Source organism: Nesoenas mayeri (genome assembly GCF_963082525.1).
Source record: "Nesoenas mayeri genome assembly, chromosome: 10".
NCBI classification, from domain to species: Eukaryota; Metazoa; Chordata; class Aves; order Columbiformes; family Columbidae; genus Nesoenas; species Nesoenas mayeri.
Genome location: NC_137560.1, coordinates 14,794,227 through 14,813,040, shown reverse-complemented (window position 1 = coordinate 14,813,040; position 18,814 = coordinate 14,794,227). Strand labels below are relative to the sequence as shown.

General features: G+C 43.6%; 1 protein-coding gene across 1 annotated transcript in view; it reads right to left on the bottom strand.

The window, feature by feature from the left end:
* The window catches only part of FOXP1 (forkhead box P1), a 379,050-nt gene that overhangs the window by 12,631 nt on the left and 347,605 nt on the right, over positions 1-18,814 (bottom strand). Inside the window, exons 12-15 of the mRNA XM_080350553.1 lie at positions 13,828-13,911; positions 5,021-5,222; positions 4,835-4,914; positions 4,084-4,185 (exon numbers count right to left, since the gene is read on the bottom strand). Coding sequence (XP_080206679.1) covers positions 4,084-4,185; positions 4,835-4,914; positions 5,021-5,222; positions 13,828-13,911 — 468 coding nt within the window. The remainder of the gene's footprint in view (positions 1-4,083; positions 4,186-4,834; positions 4,915-5,020; positions 5,223-13,827; positions 13,912-18,814) is intronic.

The window sequence follows — 18,814 nt, the reverse complement described above, 5'->3', positions numbered from 1 at the left end:
CTGCAGTTTCCCGCAGCTGGGATAATGCGAATCAGGTGCTGAACCTCCTTCCACACCCACGGCACGGACTGGGGGTCGGCAGCACCCCACCAGCCGGCACGGCACCGGCTCCTGCCTCCGCGGCTTGCTCTTATATGGAAGTTGGCTCCTATTTCTGGCAGACTACTGTACTGACTGATCTGAGCCTCTGCCAAGTGAAAATATGAGGAGGGCTCTCCGAAACAAAGTGATAATATCCCCACAGCTCATCACCCAGAGAGATCCGCGCTCATGGCATCCCATGCTCAGATGTCCTCGCTGCAGCTCGGCGCCTGGGAAGGATGAGCCCGGCCAAGCCCTCTGACGTGCTCGGACCTTTGCCGAAGCCAGACATAATGTCACAGCAAGCTGTTGGCTTTTCTGTCCCTGCTCCCTCTGAAATGGTGCCGAGAGCCTCGTTATTCCTCAAATGGAGCGCCATGCTCCTTCCCGGTTCTGTGAGTTTTCTGAGCAAATGCCCTACTACAAAGCCACTCAGATTTCTACATAGAGCTTGTCCCCAGCACTGCTGAAAGGGGCCTGGTAAACAGGGAAAACAGAAGAAGCCATTTGCTGAAAATATGCAGGCGAACAAACTCCATCCATCATCACTGGCATCATTGATTTAGTCAATCTGGTTGACTCGTTAGCAGGCACAATGCCAGCCAAACACATGGCCTGGGTCTAGGCAACCAAGAGACTACAATTTTCTTTCCTTCCATCCTCGTCGTCTTTTTTTTTTTAATGAACATTGGGTCTGGATGGTGAAAGGGACCTCTAATCATGAATGTCTAAATCACTGTGCAAACAAAGGGTACGCACAGTGCATTTGTCATGTAAATTAAGAGGCAGTGGTGTGTGTGCCTGGGAGGGGAAGGCTGAGAGTCTTTTGCTACTTTTCCATTGCTCCGCAATCCCAGCACAGTCCTCATACTCCCGTCCCCGGCACAGGGGAAGAGTCAGGGCTCCAACTGCCTTTGCTTGGCAGATGCTCCAGTACAGATGTGTTTCCTCTGACTGTAGGTGCCCGATCTCAGCACTTCGGCTTTTCCACCCTGATCTGGTTGTGAACTGGTGGAAAAACAAACCTTGAATACCTTTCTAGCAGAAAGTCAACCTGTCCATCAGGGCTGCTTCTTTTTGCCCTTTCTTCTGCTCTTATATTTTTAAAGATTTTTTTTTTTTCTCCCACCTCTCCCAGATTTCACTACTTTCGAAATTTTTGGCAAAATCCTTGATTTTGAGGTGGAGGAAAAACATGCAAGCGCCCCACAGGCTAAAATCAGTCAGCTCAGCAACTGCTGGTGGGTGCTGCACTAGTGCAACCCGACACAGGGCGGCCGGCCCACATCTGGGTAACTCAGGCAGTTTCCTGTGAAAATGGGAACGCTGTCAAGTCTGGAGCAAAATGTAAGAATAATAACGCTATTTCCCCCAGTGAAAGCTGATCTTGTAGTTCATACAGCAGTTGATCAAACGCACACAGCAAAGTTCAGCGAAGTGAGTCCTCAGAGTTTGTAAACAGTCTCTAAATACACAGCTGAGCAGAAATATTTGTGTTCTTCTTTAAATAAATCTAATGCCGGAGAAATACTTTACAGTCTGTTCTTGCTCTCTTGAAGTCAGTGTGCAATTGATTGCTGGGATCGGGCTCTTGCTGAATACACTGACACAGACAAGTTGAGCATTTGCAAAACGTCCATGAAGTGTTGTCCTCGCTTTCTGTTTTCCATGTGATCACTTATTTAAGGAATTCATAGCAGAAAAAGAATTGTTTTGTTTCCCCTGCCTCTGGATACTTACTATCTAACACTTTTATTTGAACAATACCCCAACGTTTCAGAGCCACACCTGCAGCCTGTGCCTCATGGCTGCGACTCAGTGCCAGCAAATTACTCCAAAAAATAAAAGCAAACAGACATTGCCTCTGACCTGTCAGAACCAGTTCACAGTGCTCCCCCAGCAATCAGCTTAACAGAAAAATTAGGAGCTATTATTGTGAGATTATATATTTACCTTGTTAAAAATATTTGTATGCAGGCCACTTTTTCAGAAAAATTACCCTGAGCATGCTTGAATGTAGTAAATGAAAGGGTTTGTTATTTTAATAACTCCTCAGGCTCTGCTGTACTGCATTTTGGGAGAGAGGTTCATTTTTTAAGGTCTTTATTCCTGCACTCTTCTGTGTTTTTGACAGAGGGCTGGGGGGAAGCTTGCCTGAGCCTAAACTTGGGGAACAGTGACCCAAACACCCCCTACGCATTAGCTGAAGGTGAGAGCAAATCAGCACATATATATTCAAATTATTCTGATTCTGCAATTAGCCCCTTGTGCTTGCTCTGCGCCCCGTGGGCTTCCCATCATGCCAATCCAGAGCTGCATTTTCATCCCTGCTGTTCCCGAAGGCTGGCATAAATCTGAGCAGCGTTCAGCATGAAAACCCGCATCACCTCAAGCCATTGCCAATTCTCCTAGTGCCTGGTGGAACTTGGGGTGAAGCTTTTCTTTGCAGGTAAGTGAAGCAGGACCCGAACACCTGTGCAAGGTCAAGGTGTTGAGGAGGGGGTCTCCAAATGGTACTTGACTCTCCAGGACAAACCTTGCCCTTCTGTGAGCCACAGGGTCTGCAGCTCAGCCTTTGTCCTCCCCCTCTGCAGAAACACACTCTAAGTGCATGTGGTTTCTGGGGCCGGATTTTACGTGATGCGCAAAGCTCTTTCCTACAACTAGCCTTGCAGGAGATCCAGCCAGGGCTGCCTGCTGCCTTCTTCCACTCCTCCCTCCACTTCACTTCCCTTTGCTGCTGGAATTGAATAGGATTTTTACTTTAGCACCCACACCTGCAGCTGCTGAAAAGTCCTACTGGAACCACTTCAGCAGCAAAAGACAGGCAGGTCTAAAAGGATCTTAAATCAGAGAAAGTTAATTTCCTTTCTGGATAGTAAGGAAGCTGCAAAGTGAAACACTGGTCATGTTTTCCAACTGCAGTGAAGAATCCAAGCAGCAATCACAGAGATTTGCCGAACCTAAGAGCTTCAAGACCAAGGTTGAAAATACACAAAATTGCACAGGGACCTGACTTAAAAGCAAAACATGCTACTAAAATCCAAGTTAACCTCCTAGGACCATTTTTAGCTCCATTCTCTGAAGGAATTAATCCAAAATGCAGGCTAAGACAGGAGAAACAGAAAGAGCTGATGAAACAGCATGTATGGGACATTATTCATCCTGTCTGGTCACTTAAAGCTGTTTAAGAGCAACAGAGTTGTTTAGATTAAGAGAGGCTCAAAGTACCAGGGGTGCCATTTTTACAGTAATATAAGATGCTATTATTTGATTCGTTCATTTGTAATTGCACCGGCTTCAGAAGCTAGTGTGGTTATTACAAAAATACATACAAGGGAAAAAGTGTCCCCCAAAATATAAAATAAAATGAACTCTCCAGACCTCTTATCTAACAGTATCTGAGATAGGGATGTTAGGAAATTGAAGTGTCAAATAAAAAGTTTATTTCTGTTAAACACATTGCTCATTGTGGGGCTTGCTGCTTGCATATTATGTTCAATAAGCTTCTGCTGTGTGATTAAAAAAAAAAAGAGGACGTTTATAACAGATCTCTGTATGCAGTTAAGAGCCAGTTGATTGAGGAAAGAAATCTATAGATCCTAGGGAAAAAAGTTGTTGTGATTACAGTCTGTATAACTAAAAAGACAAACACTACATCTTCTACTGACACAATAACTTCAACTCTTCTTTTTTTCTCTAATACGTTCCAGCTGAAGGGCTTTAGTTTCACTGCTAGCAGCAACCACACAGAGGAACTCGTGGCATAATCACGGAACATAAAAGCCAATAATGGGGATTCAATTAGTGGTTTTCAACGGCAGAAGAATTTTTCTGCCAAATATCAAATTGTTCCTGCAGATAAGGCACCCAGCGTGTGTCAAAACTGCCGATCTAAATTTTCATGTCCACATGTCGTTACAATTTGTAACGTCATCAGCAATGTCTATTCCGTACACGTCAGATCCCAAAGGCGAGCAGCAGCGGCGGGCTGAGGCTTACCTTCCACGTCGCCGCGTTGCGTCTGAAGTAAGCAAACATTCGCGTGAACCAGTTGTAGATTTCATTTAGTGTTAGCTGTTTTTCTGGAGATTCGAGGATGGCCTTGTGAAGTAAAGCAATTGCAAGATCAGTTCTGAGCACACCAGTACAAAACACACTCACAGTTTTACTTTGCCAAATACAAAAACGAATGAAAGGAAGAAAGAAAGAGAGAAAGAAGAGATTTGGAGCAAAAAATCCAAAGGAGGGTTTTCACAATAGGAACTAAGATTAATGGCTGTATTTAACAGTTCAATGGCAAAATTCAAAATGGAATTATCTAATTGTTTTGAGTTTTTATTTCTGTTTCCTTACAGAAATATTAATTTATTAGTCATTCATAAAGCAGAATCAAAGAGAAATGCAAAACATTTCACTAGCTGATTAAAGCTCAGTAATTATTTAGAGCTCAGATTAATTCTAGGGATCAGAGATTACTGTAGCTTGTGATAATTGACTTGCCATCTTTAAACAGGCTCATTTTCACTGTTGTGTGAAATGAATTTCCTAATAATCACATCGTATTGTAATACTTAATCAAAAGCAATTATGTTATATATTGCAGTTCTAAAAATCCTTATAGTCAAGGTTTGAGCATTTGAGCACGCTTACATACCAAAGGTTTGAAAATCTATTTAATCCAGAGTGTGCACATATAGAAGATTTTTACTTTTTTTTCCTAATCCAAATGTGTGTGTTTGGCTCAGCTTACCTGTCTAATTAAAGATGCATACGTGAATGGTGGTCTAACTTCTGCGTTCTTATAAAATTCTTGGTTCTGGGCAATATCTGCTAAATAAGAGGAGTTGTTCTGTTATCATCCCAGCCTGCCACTGCCGGGCTGTGGCCAACAGCACGCCGCCCGACCATGGGGGCTGCATCCACAGAACCCCTTTACCTGAAGAAATGGGGACGTTGTATTTATCCGAGTACCGCCTCCGGATGGGTCCGACGTTGTGCATGCTCGTGGTAGTGATGACCGACGGTCCCTGCGTGACGGGAGTGATGGGCGCAGTCGGGGTGGTGGGAGTATGAGGTAAGCTCTGCGGAGACGCCTCGGATGCAGTCTTGGAAAGCGTGACGCTCGATACCAGATTCAGCTGCGCAGGGAAGGATGAGGATTTCATTACAAACAGGGTTTCTGGCTAATTAAGGGCTACACAGAAAATTCCCGATAACGGGGTCTCCCTCAGTTGGAAGCAGACAACACAGCCCAAGTGCTTGCTGCGGCACAAAGTGCTGTTGTAACATCTCCATTAGGAGCCAGTAAACAGAAATAAATATACACAGTTCCAGATAGAATAATAATAATAATTAAAAAATAACCTAGCTTGCTGCCAGAACTACAAATTGTGGATTTTTATCTAAACCTTAACATATGATCTCACACAGTACATAATCATTTTAATATTTTACTTTAGTTCCATTGTTTCACAGTCTAAACCCCGTGTGTCTCTTATTTCCATCCTATCATTACGCATGGCTTCTAATCAATCTTCTTGGATATTCCATTGAAGGCATCAGGCTCAAAAAAAACAGCAAGATTTTCCTAGGGACGTACTAGGGAGAAATGCAATCTCTCTCTTCAGCATTTGGGCTTTTTCCACACACCCCCCCCCACCTCCATTCATCCATTTTAAAAGCCAAGCTCAGAGTAGGTTAACACTGGAATAATTTAATTAATCACACTGCATGAAATACGGCGAGCATTCAGCCCGGCAGAAGTGGCACCACTCTTTTCTCTCCTAGGATGGAAGGCATCAGCGCTACCTGTGCGAGGCCCAGCCCCAGACACACGGCAGCTTGCCACAGCAGGCTGTAAAACACAACTGCCTCTGGGACTGTGTATCAAACCCAGCTCCAACTCAAGTGTTTTTGATACACAACCCTATTTATATAACCAATACCCGCATTCCTCCCCGACCCTTTCTTTTTGCCCTACAATGCCCTTTGAAAGACGATGCTCTGTCTCAATAGGTCACTCCTGCTGAATTATTTTAAACAAACAATCCGATCTCTTAACTACAACATCAGAAAAGACGACTGAGAAAAAGGCTCTTTGACTACTTCCACATTTTCTTCCCTTAGGCGTTTTTGCGAATAATACTGGTGAAATCCTGACCCCATTGAAGTCACAGTAGCAAAATTCCTACTGAATTTAACAGGGCCAGAATTTTACAACTTTTGTTCGTGATTAAAATTCCTTTTTGCTGGACATCGAACCTTTTCAGATGAAGGCAAGACGCACTACTCAGCTATGCCCCCAAATATCTCATGTTTATCCATAAGGCACTGTATTAATTTTCCTTGTGTGAAAGTAAGCAGATAAGACTCCTATTAGCATCCCTCATATGAGTTAATAGCCACAAATAACATTTCTTTATAAAAATAATAGGATTTATCCAAAACAAAGGTAGTGGGAAAAAAAGAGTTCTGATATTACAGAAGGGATACCAGCACAAAAAGCCCATTGCCCACAGAAAGGGCACAGCTGAGTGATAGATAAATTGCGATTGCTTTTCCCTCCCGACAGAGCACGGGCAGCTCCAGCCCTGCTCCGAGGAAAGGAGGAGGTGAGCAGACCTGCAAACACCCATCTTGCTGTGCAGGTGGTTACAAATGATAATTTGTCTTGCAGTGGGAAATATTTAACACCTCGTGGCAAGGCTGGACAGTGCAGATCCAGCGAGAGATAGTGAGAAGTGGGGAAATACAGGTATTGATTTCCCAGGTAGTCCCATACTGGTGTTAACTGGGAGCTGCAGCCCGGGGGTGAGCGTGCCCGTGCAAACTCTGCCACCCCGTCCCTGTGCCGACTGGCGTGATTTAAGGACACTGATTAGGGACATGTATATACCAACGTCTCCCTGTTATCCATCTATTACATATGATAAAAGGACCAGTGGCAATAATAATAGTACAACTGACAGGTCTCACCATGAAATTAAATCTACTGTATTTTATCTCAGTTTCTAAATGGACATTTTAACAGTCCAATAACTGCGAGCAAATCTGCATCAATTTTAAGTGCCCGTCTCCAGCGCAGGCTCGGCAGCCGGGCCCTCCTGTTGGAAAGATCACTGCTCGTGCTTCATCATTACGGCTCCAACTACTCCATTTCAAAAGAGTCCCCTTCCTTTTTCAGTGTGTAGAAACTTAACATTTAATCTGTTTCTACTAGGGAACTGCGAGAAAGGATCCACAAAGGTCAGCGTTCCCTGCTTAAAGAATTTGAATCGAGTTAAATTTCTTTAGGCTTTTCAGCGTAGGTAGCAACTAGGAATAAACACAGAAGAGGACGAGCAAAGGGGGGGGGGCTTTAACAGGCTTGACAAATGACACTGTGATTCACACCCACTGCTGGGCTGCCACTAATAAGCTACAGAGGAAGCAGCCAATCTCAGCTAATTACCAGATAAAATTGTATTGTAAGGACTCTAATTAGGAGATGCTTATGGAGGTGATCTAATGATTAAACGCTGCATCCGAGTGACCCTACCATCAATGTGCAGTGGTGCAAGATGTCACCGGAATATTTTGTAGAAACAGTAATTTTATTTCAAGGAGGGGAGGCAGTAATATTTGTAATAATGGCTATGAGGTAAACTAATTAAAAGACAGTTCCTAAAGGAAGACTGTGGCTTTGAGCAGCTGTGGCCGTTCCAAAACAAAGTGCCAAATCTCAACAGAGGAGCTGCAGTCAAGTGGAAAATTTCTGCCTGACCTCTGCTCTCGCTATTAATTTGCAGGAAAACTAATGACACATATACATATTCCCACAAAATTGTTCTAATTGCTAATTTGCCAAAGGAGCCCAGTTTCCAAATTAAACATGACTGCAGTCTGTGAGGAAAGAGAGAACAAAAAGCTGGAACGCAGTGAGTCTGCTGCGTTTCACCTCCGACGATCATTTGTGAGCCTGAACCAACAAGTTAATGAAACACGACCTTGTCAATCGCGAGCAAAGTTTTTCCTTTTTCCGTGTTTCATTTGATGACACTCTCCTCTCCCAGGCCGGGTGTGATCCCTGCCGGTGCTGGTACCAAAGCACAAGGCAGGGTGAGGGAGGAGGGCTGCGCTCCCTCCACAGACCTTTGCTGCTGCTTTCTTTGTTGCATCTACCGCGCAAAGGCTGAAAAATTGGTTGTGAATTAGAGCAGAATAACAAATTATGAATGGTGTTGGTTTTGTTGCCATCTTGAAATACTCATCTGAATGGTAAACTATTAAATCTTAATATTGGCGTCAATTAGAAACATGAAAGCGGCCGAGGATGATTGTGCAGGGCAGAGATCAGGAAAGGACTGGGCTGGGAGGGTTTCTTTTCCTGATGGAAACTCAACACCATTTCTCTCTGTTTGCATTTTCTATTTAAAAAACAAGTTACTATGATTAGAAAAGTTGTTCGCGCTGGTATTTAGTACACAGCCCATTTCCCACATACAGTAATTTTTTTGGATGAGGTATGGTCGCTGTCAGAGGGGAGGGAGCCTCAGTCACAGGGTTTGCACTTTAATGAGCAAGAACTCTTGCGCTGCAATGAGGCACAACACGGGGCGCTCCCCACGCGTGCGGCACAGTGCAGCCCTTGGACCAAAGAGTTAAATGGTTTTGTGATGTCTGTACTGGGGCTGGGGGAGGGAGGATTTCCTCCAGCCTTAAAAAAAAAAAAAAAGAAAAAAAGAAAAAAAACCCACAAACAACCAAAAAAGCCAAAACAAAACACAACAGAAAAAACCACCAAACCCCACAAGTTTTAGGTCCTAAAAATCCACAAAATCAATCACTGAACCACGCTGGGTGCTTTGCTCAGTTTTGTTTTTTGAGAACAGTTCCTCATACTATTTTAACTGAATCATAAATGCCATAATTGTTTCAGTGTTCAATATCCTGCTTAGGATTTTATTATTAACCTTCCCTTTCAAGAAATAGTCATGTCTTCCTACTGGAGGTGAAGACTGAGTCACTTTCTTTTTTTTTCTTTAGATCTAAACAAGGCAGAGGTAACCTTCTCCTTCACCCCGTAAAACAGATTTCTAGTAAGTGGTTCTCCCATTAGGGCTCCGTCCGATTTCTTTTTATGTAAACATTTTACATGACAATAGTGGCTGCACATAAAAAAAAGCCTGCAAAACTCTTTTAGAAGAAAAAAAGCCATATATTTCTAAGTGTCACGGTGGGGCCATACCCACTGATTCAGGGTGGGGATGCTCTGCACTGGATGCTGCTGCTCCGGTCCCAACTAGGGCTGAGGATTTATCCGCAGTGAGTTCTGGGGGCTGGAACACTCCAGAGCAGTGACTCCTTCCCCTGACACCGAGAGTGGGACAGAAAGTGAATGCTGGACCTAAAACTCTGTTAAATGCTGTGTCTTCCTCTCCCATTTCATCCTGGACACATTAGTGCATTAGATGCAGAGCCTGGCAGGCAGCAATCACTTAGCAGGTGTTGTTATTGGCAAGAATACTAAGGAAACCGAAGCTGAGGAGTGAGACTTAATGAAAACCAGTATATAAAAACAGCTTTTGTTGTGCTTGAGAATCTCTCTTTATTGCTGCGTATAGTTATTTTTTCAAACTATAAAGTACAGCTACAGCAGCTAAAATGCTCAGTCATTACCTCAACAGTTAAAAGACTATTTTTTTTTAATGCTTTGTTATTACAGTTGCTAAAAACAGTATTTCAAAACAATTGTAACTGCTATGGTTAGGGTAAAAAAATATGTTAAAGAAGGGATATTTAACGGTGCATTTTATTTAAAGTGCCAAAAGTTTCTTTAAAAGTTTTCTGTCTATTTTAAAAAGATAGTTATAACACTTAGCGTGCAGAATTACTTGTTGGTTGATGCCCTTCCTTTTTCCTTCCCTTTCTCTGAACTTTGACATAAGTTAATCACCTCAAAAAAGCAAATTCCCATTTCAACCTATTATACTGATCGCTAACACCAATAAACACAGCATGAAGGGGAATGTATCTTAATAACAAAACCAGAATGATAATTCTTGAGAAACTGTTGTTCTGGGTTTTGTGTTGGAGTTTTTTTCTGTTGGGTTTTTTGTTGTTGTTGTTTTTTTAAATCTTAAAAAAAAATCACCTTACAAAAATACGTCACAGCATATTCCTTCACAGACAGCTTTGTTCTCACTTCATTCAGGCCCTTCAGTCGCACCTAAACAACCCATGCAGCAGCTACAGGAACAGCTTTGCATGCTCCAAGTGTCGAGTTGGGAGATACTTCCATTTTCTTTTCAAGTGTCGCGTTGCCGAGCATTTTAACTATAAAGCTGGACACTTTTAAAGGTGGCACTGAGCACCGCCCCAGCTCCTGATGTGCTCTCCCTCCCCAGCCACCCTCCTGGCTCCCCAGCAGCTCCCAGGAACCACAGAACAGCTGCCCTTTGCAGGGCACCGGACACCAACAGTGACCTCCCCACAAACGCACCTGCCTGCCTGCGGTTTGGGCCACCTACCCTTACAGTACAGAATTATGTGCTCAAATCTCATCGGCTTCAATAGGACTAAAGAACTTTATGGAACAGATGTCTTGGTGGACTGGTGTGGTGAAGTGTACAGGCCACAGTGCTGCCCTTCCTAAGGTCAAAATTACTGCAAGATGCTAAAGCCACCCAAAGGTGGGGGTGTGATGGATGGACGCGGACAGACTGGAGAAGCAACCCCTCCCTGAAGGTGGGTGAGTTTTGAAGCGATGCACAACCACCAAGAGCCTGGTCACGGTCCAACCGGTCCAAAACCACCCGCTCAGCTGCTGCTTGAAGCCCAAAAAGCAAAGATGGCACCAGTGGTCAGTGCGGATCACAAATGGCACGTAGTTAAAACAGACACGTTGTGAGCAGCTCAGTCACTCATCTTGCCTGCCAGCAACAAAATAGTTTAAAAACAAGCACTGAGAGCCTTTAAGCAGAATAAATACATTTCCTCAGTCACAAAAAGGCTTTAATTCTAAGTCCCAATTCACTGCTACGTTTGGATTCACAGCCGCTCTTTCCTTTAAAATCACCAGTGTACTCTAATATATTAATTCTAACATACACCTTGCATTAGTTATGTTGGGAAAAAAAATTAATTACTGGATGTAAAGAATACTTTGCACTGCAATAATGGTCATCAGATCTTTTTACCAAAGCCCTATCCCACTGAGTTAAAAGGACGAGGGTCTAGCACAGTCTATGCAGTGCCTGTCTATTTTTTTCACTAGGAAAGCACAATTTATGCAAAACACTATACTTCTACATTTTATAATTAATTTTCAAATGCTTCACCTATACATATTTTAATAATTTCTGATTTATCAGATGGTATCTATAATAAATTTTTCTATATTTCAATAAATGAAAAGAAGGCAGTTTCAATCCAACAACAGAGTGCCACACAATATAGGCCTGTCAGGCACCAATTTTTACTTCTAACATGTAAGTTAAAGGATAAGGAATTTATAATGCTGCCTGTGAACGAAACCACTTTTCATACACAAATGTGATCTTTTTTTTTTCCAAAGGGTAATACAACAGTACATTTACATAAACTAATCCAAACAATCTATGTATTTGACAATGGCAAACCTCACACAGACTGCCTATTGTTGGTTTACATCTTGGAGTTCTTTATGTTGGCTTGTAACACTGCTCTAGCTGTCAAAGGTTTGACTTGGACTCTAAATAAATGGTTATAGAAGTGCTGTGCAGCGATATTGGACTTCTTTGCAAAAGAAAACCTGCTGTGTATGAATTCAAAAGCTATTAATTTTTCAGTCAAAAATATTCATGCCTATTTCTTTTAATAAAGAAACACTGTGCTGAGCAACTGAGAGATAATGTTGACTAGTGGTACAGAATTTTCAATAGAGCAGTTAAAAATAAATTTAGTAGGAGGTCCCCAACAAAGCTATAATTTTCCAGAATGTAAAACATTTTTAATACTAATCAAGACAGCCCTTTTCCCCCTGTGTTCACTTCTTTTTTTTCCTTTTTTTTTTTTTTTCCCCACTGCTTTTCCCTGTTTATTAGCTGTTAACACTAATCTTCATGGTGACACCGCCTGGCATCTCCATAGCCTACAAAACCCATGAAATCTCCCTGCCCTCCGCGGCTGAGCATCGATCACGAGCTGCCTTGCCAAACGCTGCTCGTCTTCTTATGATTTCCTCCCTTTAGTTTTTAATCCTTCCTCCTGAGGGGCACCGCTGTTATGAAAGGCCTCAAGGCAGAGTGCTTTGAGACTCCCAGATTATTCCGCTGTTTTAATTTTTAATCCAGTAAGAGCTATAGAAACCAAACCTCCTCCCCATTCTGTTTGGTCTACATACTTTGCCAACAATGCGCTGAAGCATTTGCATTCAGGCTGAGATGGATGCGAGGAACTGGAAGAATGCTATTTTTATAGACACTGTAAGTAGTTTCTACTCTAGAGGGCTGGTATCCACTGGATCAAGTGATTCTCGGCATCTCAATGGCTTAAATGGAAGGGTTTATACCTACTAGTCAACTCTCTCCTAGAATGCAACACAATGTCCCGTTGACTTTGACATCTTCTCCAGAATAGCCTGCAATTTTCTGTCTAGTAGCCTCCCTATGCACTTCTGCAGCCATTTAGTTCCAACTACATGGAAACTGAGAAATCCTTTTCTAGCAAAAATGGGTGCGCGAAGTGTTTAATGATTTTATGTTCTCTATCTCTGTAATGTGTTCTGTTTCAGACATTAATTTTGTCTACCAACTGCATCTTGGCAGGCTACCATATTTGCTGGGTTAATAGTGTGACTCCTTTTTATTTCTATCACCATAAATCACACATATATGGGGGTGTGTTTGCTTTATTTATAGAAAAAAAATCAGTCAAAACAGATAAACCAATACTTTGTCATTATGCTGCATCATTGCATATTGATTAAAATTGCTAGTACTAACTATAGATTGTCAACGCTCAATTAATTTTCACACAATGACTCAAAGCAAAATCAAATAAAGCCAGTGTACCTTTAAATCTTACAAATCTTAAAATCAAGAAGCAAAGCACTCTCTCCATTTTGAATAATCATTGGAAGCTCTGAGGAGCATTTTCAGAGTTAAGAGGTTGCGAGAGAACAACAGTTGAAGAAGAGTCATTTTGGTCAGAGAATGAGACAGTGGATTTGCCTGGGCTTGGAGGTACCCAGGACTTGCCTTGGGCTGCAAAACCACTTGTTTCCCCTGCACCCCCTTTTTTTTTTAAAGGGCAAGTTGAGGTGGTGAGAAGGTTTCCTTTCTCAGTTTCAACAGTGTAAAATCCGATACTGGTAACTGTGATTATCATCAACACGTGCAGCTACAATCTCTTCTACTGTAAATGTCTGTCAGACAGGGAGAAAGCAAAATAAATATACTAAATATAATTTAATTACATCTCCTTCCTAACACTTCCTCAGATTTCATGCAAGTCAGGGTGATGCACAGTGACTTACAGACTAGTACATGAGGCCAGAAAAAGGCCAAGGGCACCGGCAGAACTTCTTTCAGACCCCTTGAAGAGAGTGGGACAACTAAGCCTGGGTGCCCATGGTGGTGCCTCCTGCAAAGCTCCACCTTGCATCTCCTCACTGTGACCAGTCAGCTTCACATCACACGCTTCACATCACACATTCCAATGGGGAACAGGAGAAAGAGTTTTGTCGTGAGGTTTTGTTTGCTTTCAACACAGTTCGGTACTTACGGGCTGAGGGGCGGCTTTTGGTTCGGTTGATTTCACATGCAGGTGTGTCATCATGGCTTGCAGGCGTTCTTTGTCTTTTGCAAGCTGAAAGGGAGAAAAAGAAATCCTCTGTTACTTGCACAAATAAAACCCAGCCTCTGCTTATTTCTAATTAAACAGTTGGCACTGAGGCATGAGACAGAAGAGTTTTATTGCTGAGTAGTTTGGAAATTGTATATGGTCTATTTGTGAGGTAAAGCTAGCGCGTGGTGCTGGGTGTCACTATTTCCCAAAGCAAAATGCATTAGCCCTCCAGTGAGAAGAGCTAGACCTGCCGGCACCAAGAGCTTCACTCTAGCCCTGACAGCTAAAAGACAACAGTGAATCATGTTTATTAACCAGCCCCACTCCAGCTCAGGAGGTGCAACAGAAAGCAAGCGAAGCAGTGGCTCTGGGATGCGTTTGCCTCCTTTCAGAGAAGAAAACAAGTGGCACAAATGGACCGTGGCTTTCACATCATGTAGAGGTTTTGCGGCACGTGCAGCGAGCGCAGAGACAGCACTGGTTAAACCACACGAGGCACCTCGGCGGGGCAGGCCCCTAGAAAACACCCCGCTTTTACTCGAGAAGTGGCACAGCCCCTCACCGGCCAGCCTGGGAACCCCAGCAGGGGCACCCTGAGCATGGGGCAGGAGCAGCAGGGCGAGCTGCCAGCATCCCTTCAGCACACACCTGAGGGCAGCAGGGTGGGAAAGCCTAACAGCGTCAGGAATCGCCCCACAGCGCCGATCTTGGGGTATGCAATGCCACAGGACCAAAGCTTTCGGCCTGGCTCATCGGTCACATCGTGCCCAAGGGTTGCGGCAAAGCTCCTGCTCTCGGTGTCTCTTGCATTTTTTGGTTGAAATCTGCACGAGGCCAGAGCTGGTGTCTCGGGATCACACCGTACACATCCCTGGCCAGGACAGCTTCCCAATGCGTTTAGAATGCACTGGCCAGACACTAAATCTCATTATTTTTGGAAACAAGAAATATTTTGTATGTGCGACTAGGACTTTTTCCAGCTGGTCTTCAAAAAAAACAAAACCACGAGTGGAAAGATATTAAGAAACAATGCTAATGAAAAAGGGGTGTTATTAACCTACAGGCCCAACATAAAGGCTCCTGTTTCCAGCAGGACTTGGATCAGATTCTTACAAACGACACTTTCTGCAGAGCTGATTTTTTGCTTTGGACAAGCCAGATTCCTGGTGCCAAGAGGAGAACTGTGCTCACATTCCAGCAAAACTTTAAACAACCTGCCCACCTTATCACCATCATCTGTTTGTAACAGTAAAGTTGGGCTAAGCGTATATAAAAGGAGACTTGGTCATAAATCCCCATTCATAACCTTACAGTTAAGGTTGTCTCCCTCTTCGCAAGGCGAGGGTTTTCTGACCGTGCCAGAAAGGCGTCGTGATGGGATAAAACTTGGCACGTGGGTTTCCAAAACAGGAATTAAATAAAGGAAAAAATGTTGTCACCGCTGTGTGCTCTGAAAGCGCAAAAGCAAAATCTGTGGGCTTTTCAAACAGCTGCTCTTTTCTTGGTCAAAACTCTCAATGGCAAGAGAGAAAAGCTGACACCTCCAGCAGATCTGTAATCTCACCGCCAGATCTGCGCTGGACTTCACAGAAGAGCCGAAGGGCAGCAACGGGCTCTTATCGTAGCGCAGCAGCAGAAACTTCTCCCTCTGAGAGTCCTCTGAGGACTTCTTCAGAGAAAGGCGAGGTCTCACCCCTCAGCTGCCGTGCTTCACACAAAACAAATTAAAACTGAGAAATAGTTGTACTCTCCGCGCAGCTCTGTTGTGCAATCTCTCATTCGTAGCGGTCGCTGGGCACACAGGCTGCTTGGCTGGGTCATCTGCGCATTAAATTTTGGTCTGCGGGCTACTGCAGAAGAACAACATCTTGTAGCCAAAATAAATAAAAGGCAGGCACCTGAAGGCTTCCTGCCCGCACCGGCACGGCAGCAGGAGGGAAAGGCAGCCGGGCAGCGCGGGGCACACCCTGCAGCGCTTCCTCCGGGCCCCCTCGGCGAAACGGAGCCCAGCACCTCCCTCCGAACGGCCGGGGTCCTTGTTTGTGGTGTTTTCACTCATCATCTTAGCAATGCTTTTAACGCCGTTTCTTGGGGGATGGAGGTTATTAAAGATCCTCTCGACATTTCAGGCAGACACACGCTAGCATTTTGTCATAGTCTAGGAATTCAAACACTCACCCAGTTAGGCAGGAGTTTAAATTATGAAAAATAGAGGTCTCTCAGTTTCAAAGCGGTGAAAAGAAGTAAAAAAATCTGAAGAATTTCTTTAAACTGTTTTTCCCTTAGGTCAGGAAGCAGTAGTGATATAAAACTAGAATGTCACTAGTAGCCCCTCTGGTCAGTGGGGTCACACAAAAAAAGCTATGAGGGCTTGCTTGGCCACCAACGGGAGGAAATTCTCACTGGTGGCACTCACTGGAGTGCAGATGGTCCAGAGATTGGGATTATTAGCAGACGTGCTGGAAAATGTTCACGACATACTGATTTCATGGGCAAGGACTGTTCTGCTGCATATGAGAGGGCCTGCCCCGTAAAAGGGGTTTGAGGACTATAACACAGTTCCATCTAAAGTGTCATTCTTTTTTCTCATAGCCATTTGGTGGGAGTCTTCAGATTGCCACTCAGCTCTTCATGATAAGCCTGATTTTGTGAGGTTTCCCTCTCTTTGGTGGGGTATGACCACGATGTAGGTGCCTAACTGTGGTTCAACAGAAAATACATCCAGAGTGAGATACATGCTTGGCAAGCTTGGACACCAAGACACATGTCTTGCCCCGGAGAGTTTGAATCCTAAAACTACACAGGTAGGAAAGGCAGGAGAGAGAAGGCAAAGAAAGTGCAGGTGATGGGGCAGCACAGGAGGCTGGTGACCAAGGAGCGAGAGAGAAGGCATTAGGCAGAGATGATGGAGAAATGGCACAGGAGGAAAAACAGACAGAAAATAAGGGCAAGGAGCAGCAATGTGAGAATGGAAACGCAGTGAGGGAGTTCAACAGGAGCAACATGGCAACATCAACAGGAAAGGGAGATCACCTCAGCAGCAGGATTTTGGACAGACCAAGGACAAAGGAGAAGGAAGCCAGTCACGGGCAATGAAAGAGACAACCAAGATGCAACGTCTTCCCTCCCGTTATGTGCCTAGTTAGGCTGTGTACTTGAAGGGTTTAGAATCCACTTTCCAAGAGCATCAATGGATGCTTTAGGAAAACAGGCCCAAGCAGTGTTTTTACTACACTGAAAATGGCCAGCTGTCTTTGTGTTCTCCCATTAGAAGATACTTCTTTAAACTTATCGAAGCCTTGTTGCTGTCCTGAAATGTTTTTCCACCCAAAGGTGGTGCTGCAAAATGGATGTCCTATTCCCCCTAAGACCTAACTAAGGACAGGGATACGTTCCTGTGTTTGTGTTTTACCCAGTAGCCCAATTCTCACTATTTATAATGGCAACAAATGATCATGTCAAGATGGTTTAAACCAAGTGAAATATGAGAAGATCTCTGCCTTGTCTGTGATATCTTAAGTATGTTTGCGATGGAAACGCTGAGACCAAAGTTTCGAGATACTTCTGCAAAGGGGCATTTGCAATCAAACACAAAACAGATCTTAACTTGTTTTTTTTCAAAAAGTTCATTTAAAATTTACTTTCTTCAAAAGACTTTACACTTATCTCTGTCTGCAATTCTGACATAACTTCCGTGCATAAAATAAATAAGAGCATAAATTAAAAAAGAAAGGCTTGCATTTGGGTCCATCACACTCAAAACCTGAAATGCAGCCCCTAAATGGAAATAATTTGTTAAACTCTACCCCTGTCTTGATAGGGCTGTACATGTATGAAATGGTGCGGCACTTAGATCTTGCCATGGTGTAGGACCCTGAGCAGCGTGTAATACTTCACAGCTCCATTGGAAGGGAAAGCTTCTTGTCAGTGCTGAGCACTGTGGGTAAGGAGGAAAGACTCTGAGTCCCTCTCCTGTCTATCTCACACAACTCAGAGTTGGCCACAGGGTTTGTTTTTGCCACTGTTGGTAACTGCTCCATTGCGGGAGTATCAGGTCAAAGGTCTTGGTCCAACTGCTTTTGCTACAACACACTGAGCACTGCAGACCCCATCACTGGAAACCCTGCTACTGGGCCAGGCATTTGGTTTATTATGGTTCTTTGCAAAGCCAGGTCACAGTCAGACAAACTAGGCCACAGAGGACAAATTCTTGCACATCTTTAGGCAGGTTTGTTTGGTACACAGGCTGAAAGGAGAGGAGGAAGAAGGGAGTTACAGGTCCACTTCAGAAGCAGGACACCCTCCTCCTCCACCTGTCCGTGCTGGCCAACACACAGATGCTCTCACTCTGTTATCAACATCCCTGTCTAAACTCGGCCTCCAATTCATCCTATCTACCATACTAGTATTATTGTTTAAAATAAATGCAGAACTTTTTGGCCCTCAGACCACTTCAAAATGATGTTCTTGTCCTTGGGACCTTACGTTGCCTTTCAATGCAATGATAAGTGGAATCCTCCGGCGCTAAATGGGCGTGAAGCTGCAACCCTTAGTCACTTATGACAATTAGTAGAATGCACTGATGATAAATCTTTAAAAAATATTGTCAAAGGGCTTATGGAGAGGTGGTAACCAAGTATCATCTCTGTCCTGTCCAACTGTTAACACAGGGCATCCCCCCATAGTTACAGGCACAGCCAGTCCCAGCGACTGCAGGAGAGAAGGATTAATGCTTTTTTTCAAGCTGACTGTAACTGGAGAAATCTAGATTTACCTTCAGCCTGAATATTACTGCATCTTGGTAAGAGATTATCTCATATCTCAGTTTACCAGGAAGACTGCAGATTTTTTTTTCTTCTTTTTCCCCAGAAACTTGTTAAAATAACAGACCACTTCTTATAACATTTTCTGCAAGACTCTGATA